Source organism: Calcarisporiella thermophila (genome assembly GCF_041956535.1).
Source record: "Calcarisporiella thermophila strain CBS 279.70 unplaced genomic scaffold VTP21scaffold_6, whole genome shotgun sequence".
Lineage (NCBI taxonomy): Eukaryota > Fungi > Calcarisporiellomycota > Calcarisporiellomycetes > Calcarisporiellales > Calcarisporiellaceae > Calcarisporiella > Calcarisporiella thermophila.
In genome coordinates, this window is record NW_027192196.1 from 104566 (window position 1) to 125676 (window position 21111).

The following is a 21111-nucleotide window of genomic DNA, read 5'->3' on the forward strand; positions in this document are numbered from 1 at the left end:
TATTTATATAAGGAGGAATAAACTCGATGACAATCAAAGTATCATAATAATATCAATGGAGCGAATTTTTATAGCTTTCTTATTCCAAGGTGATATTGAGCGACTGCTTTTTCTCCATCTGATATTCAATTTTGCTAGAGATCAAGGCACGTTAAAGTGGTGTTTTCTCGAAGTGCTTGAGCGAAAGCTTGTTTTCCTTCATCTGATATGTTATTCCCATACAAATAAATATTTGTCAGAGTCTTGTTCTCACGAAGAGCCTGAGCTATATCATTCCCTCCTTCATCTGATATCTCATTATAATCTAGTTCAAGCTGCGTCAAAGCTGTGTTCTTTCGTAATGCTTTACCAATTGCTTTTCCTCCTCCGTCTGATATCTCATTAAATTTCAGATCAAGATGCACCAAAGCCGTGTTCTCTTGTAATGCTTGAACAATTGCTTTTCCTCCTATATCCGATATACTATTATAACTTAGATCAAGCTGCGTCAATGTGGTATTCTCTCGTAGCGCTTGAGCAAATGCTTCTCCTCCTTCGTCTGATATCTTGTTCCCTCCAAAATTAAATTGCCTCAAAACTTTGTTTTCTCGAAGTGCTTGGGCGATTGACACCCCTCCTTCACACGTTATCTTATTACTTCTCAGAGTAAGATGTGCCAAAGTCTTGTTCTCACGGAGTGCTCGTGCGATTGCTTTTCCTCCTACGTCTGATATCTCATTGCTACTCAGATCAAGTTGCGTCAAAGTCGTGTTCTCTCGTAGTGCTTGAGCAATTGCTTTTCCTCCTTCGTCTGATATTTTGTTAATACTCAGATTAAGATGTGTCAAAGTCTTGTTCTCTAGGAGTGCTTGAGCGATTGCTTTCCCACCTTCTGCTAATATAGAATTATTGCCAAGATCAAGCTGCGTTAATGTATTGATCTCTCGAAGTGCATGTGCAATTAACTCTCCTGACTGTTCAGAACGTCTTGCTTTGCATTTTGCTGGTTTCAATTGCTTCATCTTATCCATTAATCCCGCGAAAGTTACTTCACCGATGTCTGATATAATATTCTCTCCCGCTATTTCAGCACAATATCTTTCTTTAGTATTATCAATCTCTGGCCGCTCATCGGGATTTATCTGGTGTATATCTATCATTTCTTCACCACTAAATTATCTTTTTATTGCACTCTTGTTCTTAGGTCCTTGGTTGAAAGTTTGAAAGCCTTCCTCGACTACTTTTTAATATTGTTTAAGCTGAAAAGGCGATGCAGAGACGCTAGTGTTTAAATGCAACAACTCTTATAGCTTTTAACCTCCATACTAAATTTACAGAGCCCCAAAAATTTAATACAAAAAAGGAAACCAGCTCTTCCGTTCGTTAATAGTTACAAAATAGATGCTATTCTGAGTCATATACTTTTAATCTTTTATCGAGTTAAAATGGTGTAATTTGGAGTAAAGATGACTTTATTCTATGACTCGAATTTATATGTTTTGAAATTAACTATCACATAATGCTTTTCAAAGCGAAATATAATTCAAGCCACAATATAATAAAAAAAATTCAAGATATAGGCAAGAGCAATTGTAAAAACTGAAAGGGCAACTTATAATATAATAATGCATATTTTCTACTTTCCCTTTTGTTCATATTTCCTAGCAGAAGCATTAGAAAAAAAAACAATTAATAAAAATAATAAATAATAAAAGATTAATCATGTTATGCTAAATCCATCATATTACAAAGATTTTCGATAGCATCTTCTTCATTCTACAAGGGCGAACGATTGTAAATCCTTCTTCAGGCGATATCATCCTCAGTCTCCGATCAAAATTTATCGAAATCGATTTCTCTAGACGCAATTGTACTAATAATTTTAGTCCTTCATCGGATATTCTATTTCCACTCAGAAAAAGCTGCTTCAAACTTTTGTTCTCTCGAAGTGCTCGAGTAATTGCTTTTCCTCCATCATCGGATAAGTTATCCCCACTCAGATCAAGCTGCGCCAAAGTCGTGTTCATACGAAGTGTTTGAGCAATTGTTTTTCCTCCTTCATCTGATATGAAATTGTAACCAAGATCAAGACGTGTCAAAGTCGCGTTCTCTCGAAGTGCTAGAGCAATTGCTCTTACTCCTGCACATGATATGCTATTATATCTCAGATTAAGCTCTGTCAAAGTTGTATTCTCCCCAAGTGCTTGAGCAAATGCTACTCCTAATTCAAAAGATATGCTATAATAACTAAGATCAAGCTGCGTCACGTCTTATTCTCACTAAAAGCTTGAGTAGTTGCTTCCCCTCCTTCAGTTGATATGCTATTCCGACTCAGATTAAGCTGCGCCAAAGTCGTGTTCTCTCTGAGTGCCTGAGCAATTACTTTTCCTCCTTCATCTGATATGCCATTGTAACATAAATCAAATTGCGTCAAACTCTTGTTCTCTCGAAGTGCTTGAGCTATTGCTTTCCCTCTTTCAGCTGATATATCATTATCTTTCAGATTAAGATGTGACAAAGTAGAATTCTCTCGAAGTGCTTGAACAATTGCCACTCCTCCTTCGTCTGATATTCTATTCCCATTAAGATATAGGTGCGTCAAAATTTTATTCTCTCGAAGCGCTTGAGCGATTGCTTTTCCTCCTTCAGGTAATATGTTATTATATCTAAGATCAAGCATCATCAAAATCGTGATCTCTTTAAGCGCTTGCATAATTAACTCTCCAGATGATTCACGAAGACTTGCATATAATTTTGCATGTTTCAACTCTTTCGATTTAGCCAAAAGTCCAGCGTAGGTTACTACACCAATGTTTGTTATCACATCACTCTCTTTTGTTTCAGCAAAATATCATTCTATAACATTATCAATCTCCGGTCGCTCGTCGGGATTTTGCTTCCAGCATGCTTCAATCATGGTATGATATTTTTTGAACTGAACCTGAATGCTTTCTTGCATTCCATCTATTACTTTATATCTTACTGCATCGTCTGACTCGGTCTCAGAGGGTAATCTTCGATGGAGAATCTCCCACACAATCACTCCATATGAGAACACATCCGATTTAGCAGTGTACTGATTGAAATCATTTAATACTTCAGGTGCTCTCCATCGAACCGCACCATTTGGTACAGATCCCTTGCTCAAAGTCAAGAGAATACTGCTCTAACTCCCTTTGACTAGTCCAAAATCAGCTATCTTGGGATGCATGGTACCATCTAGCAATATGTTATTGCTTTTGAGATCACGATGCACGACCCCGAGTTGATGGATAAAGGAGAGCCCATATGCCACTTCTTGTATGATCATCTCTTTAACTTGATCATCGAGGTGGTTATCAGAGTCACTCAAGTAATCCATGAGATTCCCATTTTCGGCCAACTCCATCACTACCATACACTTTTCCTCGTACACTGAATATCCGTAGTACGACACGATATTATTGCATCCTTGCAATTTTTTTAATGCATAAATTTCTTTTCTGAACATCTTATCTAGGGAATTTGACAGTCTATTCATGATCTTAACTGCCACAGTTATATTGTTCCAGCAACCCTTATATACTTTTCCAAACGAGCCACTATCCCAGTATTCCAACAACTGTACAGAATCATAACTTAACTAATGTCCCTCCTCGCTACCGCACATAATCTCTGATTTGATCTGCTCAATACAACTAGCTGCAAGCTCGACAATGGAGTCAGGGGCTTCAAAATTTGACACCTCTTCTTTCGGGTCGGTAGGAAAATTTTTTGTCGAGATTGAGACAAATGCAGAGACAGAGGTCATGGATAATTCCATCCAACCTTAGTAAAACGATATTAACTTTAAAGGTGTAGTTAGTGAGCATTATCCTTACGATACCTCTCTTGCTAAACGCATTTACAATCTTTTCGGCATCTCGTAAGGTCTCGCCTAATTTTACTAAAATATGGTCATACTTTTGCTGAGCTCTCTGATCCATATTTTGGACAATATACTCCAACTATTGCAACGAGATACTATCTCTTCGCATCGTGCTTTATTGAACTTAATTTCATCTCTCTTATTGCTAATCTGATTAATCAAACTAAGTATCTGACCAGCAATTCCTGCAACTTCCATCTGCTTCAGCCTTTATAAGAATGTATGAGATACAATAGAAAAGAAGCCGTATATGAGATGATTAGCACCTAGATAAGAGTGATTAACAAGTTAGACATTTAATAAAAGTTAGCCGCCCCCAATAACCATGTAAATCTGTCCTTATATTCATATAATTCTTTCTGGGTTTACCTTTTCAAGATGTGTTCTTCAAATTAAAAATTCGGTAAGAACAATAGTGTTGTGTCTGATCTTTGAAAGTGAATATTTTAGAATCCAACAACCTCCAACTAGGGAGTGAGGCTGTACTGTGCCTCCACGGTCGTATACTCACTAACTTAATTATTATGAATTCTATTACTGATAAAGTTTAGGGAAAGTCCAATTGCTTGTAACTCGATAATAATGATTGAAATTTATGACATTAATTTGCATAGAGTTTAAATAAAATATTCGACAAACTCTTGTTTTCTTGAAGTATTTAGGTGTTTTTCTTTCTGATATGCTATTCCATTTGATATCTAGGCGGTGTAAAGTCATGTTCTTTCCAAGCACTCGAGCAATTGCATCGCTCCCTCCACCCAATACGATGTTAAACCCTAGATCAAGCTGCGTCAAAGTCGAATTCTCTCGAAATGCTTGAGCAATTTCATCTTTCCCCTCATCTGATTTACTATTATTACTCAATTTAATTTACGTCAAATTTGTATTATCTCGAAGCGCTTGTGCAATTAACTTTCCTCTTTCGGTTGATACGCTGCCTAATCTAGCTCAGATCAAGCTTCAATAAAGTTGTATTCTCTTGAAATGCTTGTACAATTAACTCTCCTGACAATTAACCAAGGCTTACTTTAATAATTGATGGATTCAAGCTTGGAGTTTCATCGACATGCTCCCATATTCGCTAAACTTTCTTACAAAGGATTTCTCTTTTTCATATGTTATATTGATAGCTCGCAGTTCAAGTTAAGCAGCTCTTCCTAGTTTTGCTCTATTATCCTGTGCTGACTAAGAGTAAGCCTTGTTAACGTTTTATTCTCGCGAAGTAATTGAATCATTGCTTTTTCTTCTTCGTCTGATATCATATTATAACTTAGATCTAACAGCTGCAGACTCTTATTCTCCCGAAGAGCTTGAGCTATCTCTTTCCCTCCTGCATTTAAAATACCATTCAGAAGCAATTCGAGCTGTACCAAGGTCTTATTTTCTTGGAGCGCTTGCGCTATTGCTTTTCCACGTGCATCAAATATATTGTTTGCGTTTAAACTTAGATGAGTTAAAGTCTTGTTCACTCGTAGTGCTAGAGCTATTGCAACTCCTCCTTCAGCTGATATGCTATTAGAGCCAAGATTTAGATACTTCAAAGTCATATTCTCTCGAAGCCCCTGAGCGATTGCTTTCCCTTCTTCAACTGATATTCCGTTTCGATTCAAATCAAGACGCGTTAAGCATTTGTTCAATCTAAGCCCCTTGCCAATTGCTTTTCCTCCCTCGACTGATATTCTGTTCCGACTCAGATTAAGCTGCATCAGACTTTGATTCTCTCTAAGCCCTTGGCCTATTGCTCTTGCACCTGCGTCGGATATCTTATTCTGTCTCAAATCAAGATGCGTTAACTTTTGATTCTCTCGAAGTGCTTGACCTATTTCATTTCCTCCTTCATCAGATATGGAATTTTTTCGCAGATCAAGCTGCATTAGAGACTTGTTAATACGAAGTGCTTGACCAATGGCTTTTCCTCCTTCATCTGTAATCTCATTAAAACCCAGATCAAGCTTAGTCAAAGACTTGTTCTCCCTAAGTCATTGAGCGATTACTTTTCCACCCTCACCCTTCAGCCTATTACAACTGATATCAAGATGTGTCAAAGCCATATTTTCTCGAAGTGCTTGTCCAAATGCTTTTCCTCCTCCATCCGATATTCCATTACCCTCCAAAATTAACAGCTTCAAGGTCTCATTCTCTCGAAGTGCTTCGGCGAGCTCTTTTCCACCTTCATCAGATATTTTATTCCGTCCTAGATCAAGATATGTCAATGTTTGATTCTTTCGGAGAGCCTGACCTATAGCTTTTCCCCCTTCAGCTGATATATTGTTTCCATATATGATGAGATGTACCAGACTCTTATTCACTCGAAGGGCTTGACTAATTGCATATCCTCCTTCAGGTGAAATTCCATTATTACTTAGATCCAGGTGTGTTAAAGTATTGTTCCCTTGAATTCCCTGAACTATTTCCTTTACTCCTTCGTCTAAAATTCCATTGCAGCTCAGATTTAAATGCGTTAATACATTGTTGTCACGAAGCACCTTTCCGATTGCCATTCCTCCTTTAGCTGATATTTTTTTTTTCGCGCAAATCAAGTTGTCTCAAGCTCTTATTATCTCGAATTACTTGAGCGATAAGTTCTTCAGACAATTCACTAAGTCTAGCTTTAAATTTTTCGGAATTCTGTATTTTCAGCTCTTCTGATAATTCACTGCTCGGAGCTACATTATGATCTAAAATCAGAGAATCATTTGCTTCACCTCTGAATGGTGCTTTTATGCTGCTCTCGGTCTCTGGCTCTTCGATGAATACCTGAAATCCTCTTTCTATCATTTTTTTTTCTATAACTTATAGTAATGTAAAAGGAGATATAAGAGATGTGAAGGCAGGAGTTTTTAATGCAGGTTATACTACAACTAAAAAACTACCATACTCATTCAAACGCACGAGTCCAAATACTTAATATACAAAAAAGGCAATAGATGGCTTGGTGATATCCATTTATTGCAAGTTACAAATAACTGTACTATTCTGAGTCATACACATTCTTTTATCAAGTCAAGTCTGGGATTTGCTATAAATTGGAAAGTAGATGAATATATTTTATAACGCAAATTTATACACCTGTAAACTAAAAAAAATCGGCTCAAGTTCTTAGAAAGGCTAATGGATAATATTAGTATTTGTGATCTGTTTGAACCTAGAGAAAATAGTGCAGCATGGTCCGATGAATTTGCCAGTGCAGTATCAAGAGAAATAATGCACTGTGAGAGAGAGAAGCTCTTCTCAATCGGATATCATCGGACTCGCCTACATTACCTACCGAGTGATATTGTAGCTCAAGAAGTTGATGAGACATACTCAAACAGAATAGGATGCATTGGAGAGTTGCAGGGCTGGCATCGGTGGCTTGATAATTACACGAATACTTATGTTGTATTATCTTGGGTAATGGAAAGTGGCCGTATTGGCATTTACGCTTGTGGTACTGTAGAAGGTTTGCAACATGTACTGATTCAAAACTCAGGTCATGGATGGCTAAGATGGCTGGTTGGCGTAGCGTTGGCAAGGAGACCTGCATGTTCACCTCAGGATTGGGACCGGTCTCTCTCATTTTGCTCTGATGTTTCTAAAGACACTTTGATTGGTTGAATCCTATAGGTATTTAAAGACCCAAAGTAGATGGTAGTGATCCTACTATTAATGCCATTAAATCAGGCTAATGCTTCAGCAAAATGCCAATATTATCAAGTGTAAGACAGATAAAGAGTTAGATGGAAATAGTAGAATAGATAGAATGGTATAGCATGAGAAACTTAGATTAAGTTGGGACGTAGTGTTTCGTAAGAATGTGGATGGCTAAATGTTACCATGGCGGCTGTATGCGCTCTCTTTGCGCATTGTGGATTCTTTGGATCCATGAGGTAAGGATGGCTGTGCATTGGTGTTTTGGGTCAATTAATCCCAGACTGAAGCCCTTTGGTTGTTCCAGGAGTCTTCACTCGGTTTGCGAGCGGCATCCTCCCCAGAGGAATCGTTGGACTATTCGGGAAATTCTATCAAAGAAGTCTTATTTAAAGGGATTGAGATAGGCTAAGTACCAGAGCTTGGACAAAAGTCTAGAGTTGATAAGCAAAACTTTTCCTAGGAGGGATATTGAGCGTGATTTCCAGGTTTCAACTGTCTTAGTTCTCAACCTATATTTGTGACTGTCAAAATGATTGCTCGTAGCAAAAACCAACTTGTCAAAAACAATTCAAGCAAAGGGTGTATGGCCAAATGGACAAGGCGCCTGACTACGAATCAGGAGATTCCAGGTTCGACCCCTGGTACGCTCGCTACTATTTTTTATTTTCTCATTAAATTACTTTTTATACTTAATCTCACTTCGAGAGGGATATATATATTTTTTAATAATTTAATCCAAATTTGGCGCAATCTTCATTATGCATATTATGAAATTAAGTTATTAGATGCGATTGAAAAAAGAACAGAAATCAATGTGTCATATATAAATATAGGTGGAGGAGACCTGAGACGCTTTACTCTATATCCATCCCGTTCCACTCTTCATTCTCTTCCTCCATGATTTTCCTTCTCTTCCCCGGGGCCTCATCCGCATTATCTCTTGCAAACTGCTTACTTGTTTTTTCTCTCAGCTCCTCCAAACTTCCTGCGTCCTCTCCCCACTCCAACACCAAATGCCTTCCGTACAAATGGGTACTTCCCATCGTCTCATACACATTCTGTGCCTCTTGTTTCGTCATAAATTCAATGAAAGCAAAACCACGATGGCCTCCAGTGAATTTTTTCGGTAAACGAAGGGTTTTGATCTTTCCGTACGCGGAGAAAAGCTCTTTGAGATCTTTTTTGGTAGCTTCGAAAGGTACGTTGCGCACAAGAAGTTTGGTAGTATTGAGCTGTTTTGAGGAAGCGCCAGAACGGTCGGAGGAAGCGAGGGCCTTGCTCACTTGACGTTGAGAGAACTTGAGCTGAAGGGCGTGACCTTCCAGTACAAAGCCCTAATAAAGTTTTGGATATATATTAGAAATCATCGTTAAGACTTTTCCAACAAAGCAGTCTATGTGTATACCTGCATGCCCTTTAACGCGTTCATTGCATTCTCCTTCGTATCAAATTCGACAAAACCAAATCCCATGCTCAGTTTTGCTCCAGGTCGTTTTGGGTCCTTCTTCATGCTAATGCGTGCCGCACGGAATCCAGACAAGTTTGAGAAAGCTTTCGTCAGGGTAGCATCCGTCGTTGTGAAATTGAGATTTTTCACAAAAAGCGTTTGAGCGGCCTCGGCTCCTTCGCCTGGGCCTTTCTCTTCTGCAGCGGTAGTTTCGACTAAATCGGAGGCGGACGTGACAGTGGAAGCAGCCTGCTGCTTCTTGGGCGCAGACAAGGCATCCTGGTATTTTTCACGGAAAATGCCAACAGGGGCCTTCTCAAGATAGATGGGTGCATCCTTAAATCGGCGATAAGCAAGGTGGCGGAAAGCAACTCGAGCCTCGCTTGGCTCCAAAAACTCGACAATAGCTATTGTTTTGGCTGGTGGCATTAAAATCTGCATTAAGCGAAATGAGTCAATATATGAAGGAATCAATTAGTCAATTTGCTGATATTGAAAATATCAATATGTAGTGTACCCGTCCAAGCGATCCGTGCTTTCCAAATAGCTCCTTCAGCTCATCCTCCGTGGTCCCATAGGGTATATTTTTGACCAATATCACTGTGTCACTGCGCTCCTTTTTGCCAAAGGCGTCCAGAACGATTCCTTCCTCCTCCAGGAACTTCTTTGTCTCCTGGACAATATGAGTTTCAGCAAGCGCGAGACGTACTGCGGCATTGTCCGCTTCTGCGTCAAGGATATCTGACTTTGCTACACCAAGTCGGTCGGCAATGGATTCTGCAACTGCATCCGCCTGTTAAACCAAATTTACATGCATCGGTCAATCGTCCCCCCTCTACTATAGATATGAAATAACACTCACACTCATGAACAAACTATTCCAGTTGAAATCAGAGCCTGCTTGCGCCTTCTTTTTTGCTTCACGTTGCTTTTTCACGTTGGTCATCCCTGGTCCCCCGACTTTCTCCTCAGGAGCAGGTGGCTTTTCTTGTGCAGGCAAGATATGGAGTAGGCGTCCCATGAAAAATTTGTTATCCAACTCTGCAAAAGCCTTCAATGCATGCTCAGGAAGTAAATAAAGAACATAGGCGTATCCTTTGGATCGTTTAGATTGGCGATCAATCGGCATATGTATCTGAAAGCCAGGAGGAAAAGTTAGTATAGTTTTACCTAAAATAAGCCCAGTATCAATTGAATATCACCTCTGATAATGGCCCGAACGCTTCGAATGCTTTCCGCAGATCATCCTCCGTACAGCTATAGGGTAAATTTCGTACAAATAGTCGCCCGGTATCAGATATTTGCTCTTCCGGCGAAGTGTATGCTGGCGTCTCCGTTGTGGATGCATCTACCCCCTGGTGGGCTTGATCTCTTGTATTTGCAGATGCTTCACCACAGGTCTATCGAGAATAAAATTGATTAGATATTAGCTATCTAGTGGCATTTTGGTGGAAGTGCAATCGTAAAAATATTAACCATTTCGCTAGGTATCTTGTTTGGCTCCTCTTCTTCTAACGCCTCTTCTCTCGGTTTCTCTTCCTCTCCCTCTTCATCCTCCTTTTCATCCTCCTCTTCTTCCTCCTCTTCTTCCTCATCATAATCTCCATTCTCATCCTCGCTTCCATCTTCGGAATCTTTTTCAATGTCAACCATCATATCGTCACCCTTCAGCGTCATTTTCGATTTCAAATAATCCAAGTCTGAAATGGTTGAATCATGTGCTGCTCCACTTTTTTCCAATTCGATGTTCTCGGTATTGTCCTCCTCCTCTTCCTCCTTCTCTTCTTCGTCCTCTTCTTTTTCATCTTCATGCTTTTCTTTATCCTCCGGCTTTTTTGATGGCAAATCTTCATATTCATCGTCGTCGGAATCTCCGCCAAATTTCACATGCGTCTTGGTCAGTAACATCCCTTTTCCACCAGTCTTTCGATTTTCAACTGATTTGGTCTCAATTTTCGGCTTTGGGGCCTTCTTCTGCCTCCCTTCCTCCTGAGTTCTTATTCCGTCATCATTGGCCCATGTGCGACCTCTGGCACGAGGCTTCATGGTATCTAGATATTCCTTGAGTTTCTCCATCTCTTCCTCCCCGCTTACGCCATAAGCAAACTCCGTGTGCTTCTTAATATCCTCCTCTTTCCTTCTTGCCTCCTCCTCTCTCCGTGCGCGTTCTGCTCTTTCCTCTTCAGCCTTTTTAGGATCTTCTCCTTTCATCACGCGTCGATTCAGCGACGATCCTACAGAGTACATCGACCAGGGCCGGGGGAGTGATTGGTCTCCCACTGGTTTGGCTAACTCGACGACGATCTTGGAGGTATCGATGTAAGTGTTATTAAAGTATTTGACTGCTCGTGCCGCATCCTTGTCAGTCTTATACCCAATGTAACCAAACCGTCTGAAAACACCTGATCTGTTGTTAAAATAAAGCAGCCAGTCAGAAAATGTAATAATGACGAGCGATGTCTATGAATACATACGATGTTTTCATAAGCTTCGCATCAGTGACCTCCCCCTTCTGCTCGAAATGCTTTCTGAATCGTTCCTCTGAATAATGCTTTGGCAGATTTTTAACAATTATTCGGGTCCTATGTCCAACAAACATCAAAATAATGGGATGAGTTTTTTTTTTCTAGGCATCATAACGGCTAATGTACTAACATGACTACTTATGATCAACGTGTGGTCAATAAGAATGGGTAGTGAAATAGAGTAGCAATTCAATTTAATTGTTCCTTGCAAAATTCACTGTCACATAAGATAGTAAACAGTGTGACTGACATTCTCGAATATTCATTCAAGAGGGAATCTTTGGGTAGTCGGAGGAACACTTTTCTATTATACAATGAAGGAAGAGAGAGAAAGTATACCAATATACATCCATAAAAATAACACAATTGAATAATTAAAAACCGTGAGCATCTTTACTGTTATATAATCGAGAAGGAAGAGGGTGAAGGGGAAAAAAATGAGGCGAATGGAACTTTTGATATAAATTTGGAGCAGAAAATCAGATATATGGGTCAGATATGAGTTGAAAATAGAAAAAAAAGGGGAGGGAGGGGGGATACTCGATTTATAATAAATAATACATATTCACAGGAATATTTATAATTTAGCGTTGACCGTTGCCGGTAAACTGGTTAATAATCTCGCTTGCGCCAGGAATTTGACCATTCTGTATACATCAAATTAAGAGATTAATTTTTGGATAAAAGGCCCATTTATATTGCAACCTTACCTTCAGAGGGCAATCGAAGCTTGCGCTTTCCGAGAGTCGGGGTGCAATTGAAACAAACAAAATTCTGAGATACAGCGTGAGATCGTAGTTGATATTCAACTTTTCCTTTGCTGAGCCAGTAAGACTACACTTTTTCGTAATATCGGCAAGAATGGCTTGTGAGTTCTATTCAAGAGAAATGAGTGACCCACTTTTTTAAGCTTATTCTATCATTGTGAGTGAGTTACCTTCATGGTCGGGTTGTAAGTGATCGAAAGTGGGAATATTATGGTCGTGGTGGAATGCGGCCCAAAATAGACGTCCGATTTGTTTCCTCCTCCGACATACACCCCCTTTGGATCCGATCCACTTTCTTGGGCAAAGGCGGCGGGGACGGGATAGTAGGCATCTGCTTTGATCATTGAAAAGTAGGGCCCAAATATGTTGTTGTTTACCACACTCACGTTCAGCCCCACATTGATGGTGAATGCCTTATTAGCCTGTGGCTGATATACAGACAGGCCGTCTGGATGGGTTCCAACCCCTTCGAACTTGATGATCGGCTGCTTGAACGTCCCGACAAGGGCTCCCGCAATAATGATCAGTGCGATCAATAACACCAGACATGTACACCCGACAATGCGCAGCCAAAGGGGACAACATCCACAACACCTCCCAAGAAACTCTCTCTTTCGTTGCTGCTTCACATTTTCAAAGTCGTCGTCGGAGAATCGATGGTATCCAGCATGCTTATTCCCATAAGAGATAATCGAAGGGGATTGGGCGAAAGGCACCTCGGAGTTCGGCAGCGTTTTCATGGGATAGGAGGGGTCGAGAGAGCCGCGTAAAGTGTCAGCCTCATTGAAATCGGTGTTGGAGGCGGCCGTGGTGCCTGAAGCAGTGGAGGCCAGAGAGTGGTGCGGATTTTGCGGGATATGCGGCGGCACAGGTGGCGGTGGATGGGGAATGTGGGGCAATTCAGGAATGCTGTTTGGGTCTATCTCATTATGGGGTGACAGCACACGCATGGAGTAGTCTTCACCGGGGGAAGGGTGAGCTTCTGGGTAATAATCACGCAACCGCTGAGATGGTTGCGGATATTCGTGTTGGGGTGGCCCTTGGTCTTCAAACGGGTTCTGGTATGGCTCATATTGTTGAGGGGTAGGATAGGAGGGGTATACGTTGGTAGAATGGGCTTTCTCATTCTCTCCTGGTCGGGAATAATATTGCTGGTATGCCATGACTAATCCTGGGTCAACCTCACCAACGCGAAAAAAAATATAGGGGAAAAAAGAAATAAACAAAGGAGATAAGACCAATGCGGATAATAGAGTCGTTATCCCCGCCACACGTTAAAAATAGACATGCGCCAAGATAGAAAAGGGCAAGAAAAAATCGCGTCACCGGAGAACAAAAAGAAACTTCTTTCATGCTATATAAAAGCTAGGCTGTTGGAGCTCGAACCTATTTTCTGGTGGATCATCGGCGATGCAGCCTCCTTTCTTGGAATATGACACCTTGTTATTTTTTAAGTTAAAAAAAATGAGATCTATATTAGCGAGGGTGGGGAGAATGGGGAAAAACAACGAGGCAAGAAAGAACAGAGAGAGCGCAGAAGAGGTTCCATCATCATTATATAATTAGATAAAAGAAAAGCGAGATAAAATGAGCCGATATCTTAAAATAAAACATGGATGTAAGATTACTAATAATATAAAAATGATATTTGATGTGATTCTCTAGTGCCCATTGGCGGTCGCCGGTTCCTCTTTCAGTAGCCATCGGCCTTGTCCATAGTCGAGGGGTCGATCGCCAGTAGAAAGCTTCTCCACCAATTTTTTGAACGGCTCATCCTCGGGTACATTCTTGAAATACTTTGGCTCCCAGATTTCGCCCGTCTCCGCACGCTTCCGTCTGGCCGCCCGCTGCTCTTCTTCGATCAACGTCTTCTCACGAGTTGCCAAAGAATAATTCTTATTCCGTAGAGCCTCTGACACCTTATGCCATAGGCGGTGCGATTCCATGGGGCCCTGCTCTTCCAACGGCTTCAATTGCATTTGAGAAGGGCCCGGTTTGGCCGCATCCAAAAATAGCTTCTTTTCGTTGGTCGCCAGGTCCACTACCTCGGATACACTGGCCCATGTGCCTTCGATTTCGTGCGTCGGCTTCCCGGCTGGGTTGGATACCGTGCATTTGAAGCTGTGGTTTGTGCCAGAGAACAGGTTGCGGGTGCTATAAGAGAAGCGAGCAGTCCAGCCAGTAGAGGAAACAATCCAGTTGGTATCGCACACTTCGGTATAAGGACTGCCCGTGAGCAAATTCTTGATAAAAAGATGGGGTAGAGTCACCAGGTATTGCTCGGAGTTGCGTTTCTTCAGCGTAATCACCACATGTCCTGCTTGGTCGACGTAGACATAGGGAGCACGGAATCTTGTCTAAGCCGTCATAGGATAGGCAGAGAGTCTAGTCAGTACGAATGGCTCAAGGTATTGGACCGAATGCAGCATCGGTGCTAGGTGATTTACCTTTTGGCCGGAATGGCCTACAAGTTCCACTCCCGCCTTCTCGTTTATTCCCCAGAAAGCCGATACGGGGGGATGATGTGAAACCTGCTCTGCCATCAACCTCGTTTCGCCCAGATCGCCAACGGCTGGCCATGTTGCAAAAAATTGCTCTCCAAGAGGCGGATTGAATGGCTTTTTCTCGCTTTCTCCTCGGGTAGCTGCTCTACCTTCGGTTGTGTAGCTCCCGCGCAGAGTAGAGATGAACCATCGGGCCGCTGCAAGCATACGCTCAGATTCTGAATCGGATTCGGTGATGGCAGCAAAAAGCTCGGGATGATCTACCCAAAAAGCACTAGGAAGAAAAGCGTAAGATTCGAATATAATAGAATCCGAGGCAAAAATTCACGGATGTGCAGAAACAATCGATGATGAAAGGGGTGAAACCAACTTACGAGTATTCTAGCAGCGACATCCCACTCAGCAGAAACGATGGGCAAGTCATACTGGCGAGATCTCCGCTGAAAGAGGCAATGGTGCTGAGAAACGACATGAATTCGCTACTCAACTGCTGGCCATTGGATTTTCCGTTCTCGCTTCCTCGTCCATTAGATCCATTTTTCGAACTGTTGCCTCCGAATAGTCCCGAAAACATCCTCCGAACAAGTGATGAAAGAAAGAGAATCGATTAAAACAAAGAAGCAATCAACGAAAAAAAAAAATGATGAATAAGCCTAATAGACAACACAGAAGGGCTTAAAAAAAATGTTGTGTGATATATTGTGTGACTGCGTGACACAACCGGGCATAAAAAAGCAAATCCGAATCTCTCTGATCTTCCAGTCCTAAATCGAGCGTACCAGGGGTCGAACCTGGAATCTCCTGATTCGTAGTCAGGCGCCTTGTCCATTTGGCCATACACCCTATTCAGTTCAAGCCACACGCTTTGTTCCGGAATGACTAGTGTTTATAAACGAAGTTTTGGATTCGTTTTTTTTTTTTTTTTTTTTTTTTTTTTTTTGTTCGGAAAGCTGTTCAGATCGGGACCAATTCGCACTGGCTTGGACTGATGAAGGTGTTGGTCCCTCCTCAAACTTTAAAGAAACCAACAAGTCGCTGGAGTCCTGGTCTACAAAGAATATCCGGGGCATAATGGACTAGTGGTCTAATAAAATCCATACGATGCTTTTCCAATATGCGATTCGACTCTGATGCCGAAAGGTGGCGCCTTGCTCTACTAATGACTCCTGTATCCATCTGTCTGCTTATCAACCGTGGGCATTTTTCGTTGTCGAGTTCAATTGGGAAATCTAAGCCTACTCTCATCGCGTCATTAAGTGATAACATTGGTTCACGAACTCGACTCATCCTTGAGTTTATTCAAATTGATAGATGCAAACTAAGTTAGTTCGACGGATTAAATATAAAATTTCAACGAGGAACACACCATCTAATTCTCTAGCTAGTCTGTCCCCTCCCAGGAGGCCCGAGGTGTCATATACTGTTGGAGGTTGCTAAAACAACTTGCCTGGGTCATGTAAGCATATTAAGCCAGAATATGCTTTGAGTGACTTATGTCATTCGGGATATCAAAGCAAACCCGGCACGGTACCCGGCTGGTTTGCTCAACTGGTTGCCCGCTAAATGCAAGCATCTTCGGCATTATGAAGACGCTCTACCCAGATACTCGTTGCTCAGCCCATCACTGCTATTCATTTCGCCCCCTTGTTATCATGTACAGTGTCAGCACATAACCTTTGTGCCATTCTCCAATGTTTGCACAGAGCTTCCTGAACTTTCTATGCTCTGCTTCGACTCTCCAACGGGTTGTCGGAGTTACTAGGCCGTAGTTAATAAAAAGAACTTCTAGATAACATCATCAGCCGTTTTAACCCTAACTTTAATTCCCACCTGTGTAATATTTGCTTCTGTCGCCTTATAGAATATGGACCCTCGGTCAATTGGACTGCGTGTTTGGTGACCTTGCTAGCTCTCCATTTGAATTTCTTTTCTTTCAATTGACTCTTTCCAGAGTGCAAAGATGCAAATTGTTCAACATCGTCGCCTTGACTGCCAAGAGGAATCTCGTCCGAGTATTGACGCCCAAACGGGACAAGCGGATTCCCATGGGAGAGCCCTGGTGCAACTGAAGCTGAAGCTCGAGCTGGAATCATCCGCCGTTGCCGCAAAATCTTGGATGCTAAAGGTTAAGCACTCTGACCGTACCCGTGGAATGGGGGTGCAGCAAGCTATTTGTACCCAGTATAAGCTTTTTCGCTCGGAGTATCTATGGTGCCCCTGTGGCTTCATTTGTAACTCAGGATAGCCTGACCATGGGTTTAGGGAGAGAGGCTGACCCCTGAATTCCCCATGCGTAGCTCTGCTGTCAAGGCCAAGTTGGGCCATCCCCCAGACTTGCTCGGTCTCGCCTTACTCTGGGCCGGAGTCTAACCATGCAGTCGCGCAAAGCCGTTGAGAGGCTCCGAAGGGGTGGTGTGCATCGCGTGCGCGCCAGACTCTTCTCCCGGCGCTTGGCTGCAAACCCCTTCTCTGCCGGTGACAATTAAGCTCTGGCCCGTTGAGGGTTTTAGACTTTCAGCTCACAAGAAGGATGGATGGGATCTCTTGTTCATTTAGAATTCAATACCGCGTCATCCCCCTGCCCTATTCCGAAAATACCTTGGGTTTCCCGGGCTGCTTTGATTAGCCGAAGGCGAGACTGGCTTCAGCCGAGGGGGTTGGGTGCGTCTGCAAGATGCAGCTCGATGTATAAAAATGAAGCGATTGTGCTAAATCAACCCGGTTGCATGCGGCTGTAGCAGGGCCGCCTTTCCAAGCCTTGCTGGCTGGGGGAGGGGGGCAGCGCGGCCTCGACTCGAACCCGCTCGAATTGATTCTAGGCCCTTGGTCGAGATCGAGCGGCCCGCGAACGAGGGCGGGTTGACGCGTGAGCAATGATGAAAGCGACACTGACTCGCAAAGGCTTCAAATCCTGTGAAAATTATATTTGTGCATGTGCGACTCAAATGCACGGTGCCCCCGGGAAAGATTTCGCGTAACCCGCTTGCAAAAAGTCTATTTTTTTTTTTGGCTGTGTGGTGTTTCTCCTGCTAACAGAGCTAGCCGCTGCTCTTTAGATCAACGAACTATTGCCTAAGGTAGGTTGCGCCCGCGGCGCTTGCCCTCTGCCGCCCAGAGGGGCGGTCCCTTCTTTTTCCGCTCTGTTTTTCAGGGCGAATGGGCCGGGCCTGGGATTCAGAAACATAAATAATAAAAACCTCGAATAGCCAAGATTACGAGATTGTGTATTTATTTTCTGTGTCGCTCACTTTTTTATTTTTTGTCTTTTATTCTTCGTCATTCCTTCCATTGCGCGCGTCCGATTCGATTCCCTTGGTTGTTAATTCTTTGCCTTTTTATTCCTCGCTCTTCTATTAGATCGTCCAAATACTGTGCGTGTACTACCTCATCTTGTTTCAGACTTGCTATTTTTTGCGGTTTTCTCATTTTGCCCCATCGATTCATAGGGTCGAGATGTCGAAAGCACAATTCCTGCGCGAATACAAGCTGGTGGTTGTGGGTGGAGGAGGTACCGATTCATCCCGATTTCTGATGATGTGGATGCTTATTCCCAATCTCATCTCTAGGTGTCGGCAAATCTGCACTGACGATTCAGTTCATCCAGAGCCATTTCGTCGACGAATACGATCCCACCATCGAGGACTCCTACCGCAAGCAGTGCGTCATTGATGATGAGGTCGCCCTGCTTGATGTGCTCGATACAGCGGGCCAAGAGGAATATAGCGCCATGCGTGAACAGTACATGCGCACCGGGGAGGGCTTTTTGTTGGTATATGCCATCACGAGCCGCTCAAGTTTCGAGGAGATCAGCATGTTCCATCAGCAAATACTGAGAGTGAAGGACAAGGACTATTTCCCGATGGTGGTGGTGGGAAACAAGAGCGACTTGGTACACGAGAGGCAGGTTTCCACGCAAGGTATGGCTTCCCCCCTCTCTCCCCATATCAACGGGTTCCCGTTTTGTCCATTCGATCCAATGGACTCACTGGTCTCTTTCTGCTTGTTTATAGAGGGCAAGGAGCTTGCTCGACGATTCCAGTGCCCCTTCCTTGAGTCGTCGGCAAAAGACCGCATCAACGTAGAGGAGGCATTTTATGACCTTGTGCGCGAAATCAGGAGGTACAATAAGGAGATGTCGCCGGGTGCTCGGCAGAACGGATACTCCTCTGAGCAGGCCCAGACAGAAAAAGAGGGCGGATGTTGCTGCGTCGTGATGTGAGGTCGCGTGTTTCATTCTGATGAGCATCTTTCTTTTTATCCTTATTTGTTTGTTTTCTATTCCGTTTCGATGACCGAGTTTCTCTCTTCTATTTTTTTTTTCCCTTCGTTTATTTCTTATTTCTTTTTCCATCTATATCTATCTTTTTCAATACTCTAATTATAATCGTTGTCTTTATCCATATCTAAATAAATAATATTTGTATTTGACCGCACCTTGGAAACCTCGCCTCTCCTCTTGGAGCTTGGTCACTGCTCTGCTGCGCCACATTTCCCAAAGTGACTATGCTTGATGGACACGCCCGTAATGGACATCTAATTTTTCCCTCTCCTGTGTATAAGTAACCCCCCTTTGGACTCTGCCCCACTAATTTATCATCTCCATCCTGATGAACTCACTATTTTGATCCGTTCACTTGATCACGCCTGCTGAGAATTGTCACTTTAGCACCTCTATAGCTTCCGAAATTTAGAATCTATAATAGCTTTCCCCAAAATCAAAGGGCTTTGATCCCATTGATCCCCATCGATTTCTAAAATCATCCTTGGATCTCACCCCACTATGGCTGCTGAGGTAATCGAGATTTTGAGCGATAGTGAACCGGAGGATATTGTAGCTAGCACAAGTGCATCTCAATCGCAATCAGTAGACGATGATGTCATTATCACTCGTGTCGTCGAGAACCACTCTCCATCCCATACCTTGACCGGCCCCTTCGAGATCCTAGATTCTGTCCTACGTACCGCCAATAATCCCCCCCCTCCACCCGCTGCATCTCCGGCCCCGTCCACCCGCTCGCGCCGAGGCCGCCCTACCCGCCGCGCCGCCCCCCGACGGACACCGGGGGGTCGGGGTCCTTCACAAAACTCGCGGCGGCGCACTTGGATGAATGCGCAACGCATGCAGGCCGCCATGTCAGGCCTTCTTCAGCCGCGATATTATCAGTTCCAGACGGTGCTGATGGAAGGATTGCCTCCAACCTGGCTAGATTCTTCCCCGGACTGGTTTTGGGAGGACGAGGATTCCGAGAGTGGGCGCCGCGCTGCTGGCCCTTACCCTACATCAGCGCCGATGAAGCCGGCGCGGGTGGCGAAGCCGGGGTTCACCCGGTCCCTGGCCCAACCGGTAGCGTGCCCGCTGTGCTTGAACGAGCTGTCCGAGAAGGAGATGCATGCGGTGCGGAGGTGTGGGCATGTGGTGTGCGGCACATGCGTCGAGAGCCTCACCAGGGGGGGGCGGAAGTGCGCTTGTGGCAAGCGGGTATATCCCCGGGACGTCATCCGGTTATTTGTTTGATCACTTCTCCATCTCGTTTTCTTGTTTGCACTGCATGTAATATTCTTGTTCATCCTCCTATTTAATAAATTCTTCTCATCATCTAATCGTGCCCAATCAGCGCCGGTCTTGGGATTGAAAATCAGATTGAAAATCTTGCCGGCCTATGAGCGGTGAGATCCCTCGTCTTTTTAAACCTAACCCTCAAACTTGACCTCTCTCTCCGCTACCGCTTTTTTGCTGGCTCTTGGCTTCCTGTCTTCCCTAACCTTCTCCTCTTCCCCCGCTCGCCCTTCGCCCTCTTCCTCCGCCAGTTCGATCCATCCTCTGTTGCTCCCGCTCTCCCAATCATAATCGCCATTATGCGGATACATGCCTACTCGCTTTTCTTGGTCCTCCCTGCCTGGATCTCTGCCCAGGGTATAGAGTCGCTCGACAAAAAATCCATTGTTTGCGTGCTCTCCGGCTCGCACGACGAGTCCTGCCCAGTCTCGTCTGAACCTGGCCTCTGCAAGAGTCTCGGCCAGAGCTGCCAATTCCCCATTTCGTCCCTCACCGTGGTCCCTAATGATGCCGAGGTGCGCCTCTACTCCGATGACAATTGCTACGACATCATCAAGAGTTTCAATGGGGATGTGAATGAGGTGGGCGGATTGACCGCCAAGAGCATCAAATTGTTTGGCAAGATGCAGAACGAGGAGGCTCCCGAACCCTCAACCGCTCCCGCTAGCTGAATGGCCTGCGATGCTCAACCGCCTACCCCTACTCCCTGACCCTTTATCTGATATGCTATATTATAGTTGCTATATCGCACTTCTAATGTCGCTTTGATTTATTTTTACTTCTTGATCCCTC

The 21111-nt window shown here is 43.4% G+C and overlaps 11 protein-coding genes and 2 non-coding genes across 13 annotated transcripts; 5 read left to right on the top strand and 8 right to left on the bottom strand.

Annotated features, from left to right (window-relative positions):
* Positions 1-134: 134 nt before the first annotated feature.
* Positions 135-1139, bottom strand: VTP21DRAFT_9744 (uncharacterized protein; the record flags this gene model as incomplete). The annotated part of the gene is made up of 1 exon (XM_069400724.1): positions 135-1139. The coding sequence occupies one exon, from the start codon at positions 1137-1139 to the stop codon at positions 135-137; it is 1005 nt and encodes a 334-aa protein (XP_069253470.1).
* A 1691-nt stretch (positions 1140-2830) lies between these two features.
* VTP21DRAFT_9745 (uncharacterized protein) lies at positions 2831-3469 on the bottom strand (the record flags this gene model as incomplete). Its single annotated transcript, XM_069400725.1, has 2 exons — positions 2831-3118; positions 3161-3469. The coding sequence occupies 2 exons, from the start codon at positions 3467-3469 to the stop codon at positions 2831-2833; spliced, it is 597 nt and encodes a 198-aa protein (XP_069253471.1).
* A 2925-nt stretch (positions 3470-6394) lies between these two features.
* Positions 6395-6664, bottom strand: VTP21DRAFT_9746 (uncharacterized protein; the record flags this gene model as incomplete). The annotated part of the gene is made up of 1 exon (XM_069400726.1): positions 6395-6664. The coding sequence occupies one exon, from the start codon at positions 6662-6664 to the stop codon at positions 6395-6397; it is 270 nt and encodes an 89-aa protein (XP_069253472.1).
* A 343-nt stretch (positions 6665-7007) lies between these two features.
* On the bottom strand, positions 7008-7445 carry VTP21DRAFT_9747 (uncharacterized protein; the record flags this gene model as incomplete). The annotated part of the gene is made up of 2 exons (XM_069400727.1): positions 7008-7031; positions 7146-7445. The coding sequence occupies 2 exons, from the start codon at positions 7443-7445 to the stop codon at positions 7008-7010; spliced, it is 324 nt and encodes a 107-aa protein (XP_069253473.1).
* A 651-nt stretch (positions 7446-8096) lies between these two features.
* On the top strand, positions 8097-8169 carry VTP21DRAFT_t59. Its single transcript has one exon. It is a non-coding gene; the product is annotated as a tRNA-Arg (tRNA).
* Positions 8170-8373: 204 nt separating this feature from the next.
* Positions 8374-11565, bottom strand: VTP21DRAFT_9748 (uncharacterized protein; the record flags this gene model as incomplete). The annotated part of the gene is made up of 7 exons (XM_069400728.1): positions 8374-8853; positions 8925-9401; positions 9484-9759; positions 9829-10101; positions 10169-10366; positions 10443-11373; positions 11441-11565. The coding sequence occupies 7 exons, from the start codon at positions 11563-11565 to the stop codon at positions 8374-8376; spliced, it is 2760 nt and encodes a 919-aa protein (XP_069253474.1).
* Positions 11566-12075: 510 nt separating this feature from the next.
* VTP21DRAFT_9749 (uncharacterized protein) lies at positions 12076-13421 on the bottom strand (the record flags this gene model as incomplete). Its single annotated transcript, XM_069400729.1, has 3 exons — positions 12076-12138; positions 12202-12366; positions 12429-13421. The coding sequence occupies 3 exons, from the start codon at positions 13419-13421 to the stop codon at positions 12076-12078; spliced, it is 1221 nt and encodes a 406-aa protein (XP_069253475.1).
* Positions 13422-13919: 498 nt separating this feature from the next.
* VTP21DRAFT_9750 (uncharacterized protein) lies at positions 13920-15336 on the bottom strand (the record flags this gene model as incomplete). Its single annotated transcript, XM_069400731.1, has 3 exons — positions 13920-14615; positions 14706-15036; positions 15137-15336. 3 exons carry the CDS (start codon positions 15334-15336, stop codon positions 13920-13922), a joined length of 1227 nt encoding a protein of 408 aa, XP_069253476.1.
* Positions 15337-15532: 196 nt separating this feature from the next.
* VTP21DRAFT_t61 lies at positions 15533-15605 on the bottom strand. The gene has a single exon. It is a non-coding gene; the product is annotated as a tRNA-Arg (tRNA).
* Positions 15606-16722: 1117 nt separating this feature from the next.
* VTP21DRAFT_9751 (uncharacterized protein) lies at positions 16723-17248 on the top strand (the record flags this gene model as incomplete). The annotated part of the gene is made up of 2 exons (XM_069400732.1): positions 16723-16993; positions 17073-17248. 2 exons carry the CDS (start codon positions 16723-16725, stop codon positions 17246-17248), a joined length of 447 nt encoding a protein of 148 aa, XP_069253477.1.
* Positions 17249-18215: 967 nt separating this feature from the next.
* Positions 18216-18981, top strand: VTP21DRAFT_9752 (uncharacterized protein; the record flags this gene model as incomplete). The annotated part of the gene is made up of 3 exons (XM_069400733.1): positions 18216-18270; positions 18329-18679; positions 18773-18981. The coding sequence occupies 3 exons, from the start codon at positions 18216-18218 to the stop codon at positions 18979-18981; spliced, it is 615 nt and encodes a 204-aa protein (XP_069253478.1).
* Positions 18982-19542: 561 nt separating this feature from the next.
* VTP21DRAFT_9753 (uncharacterized protein) lies at positions 19543-20277 on the top strand (the record flags this gene model as incomplete). Its single annotated transcript, XM_069400734.1, has 1 exon — positions 19543-20277. One exon carries the CDS (start codon positions 19543-19545, stop codon positions 20275-20277), a length of 735 nt encoding a protein of 244 aa, XP_069253479.1.
* A 341-nt stretch (positions 20278-20618) lies between these two features.
* On the top strand, positions 20619-20990 carry VTP21DRAFT_9754 (uncharacterized protein; the record flags this gene model as incomplete). The annotated part of the gene is made up of 1 exon (XM_069400735.1): positions 20619-20990. The coding sequence occupies one exon, from the start codon at positions 20619-20621 to the stop codon at positions 20988-20990; it is 372 nt and encodes a 123-aa protein (XP_069253480.1).
* Positions 20991-21111: the final 121 nt, after the last annotated feature.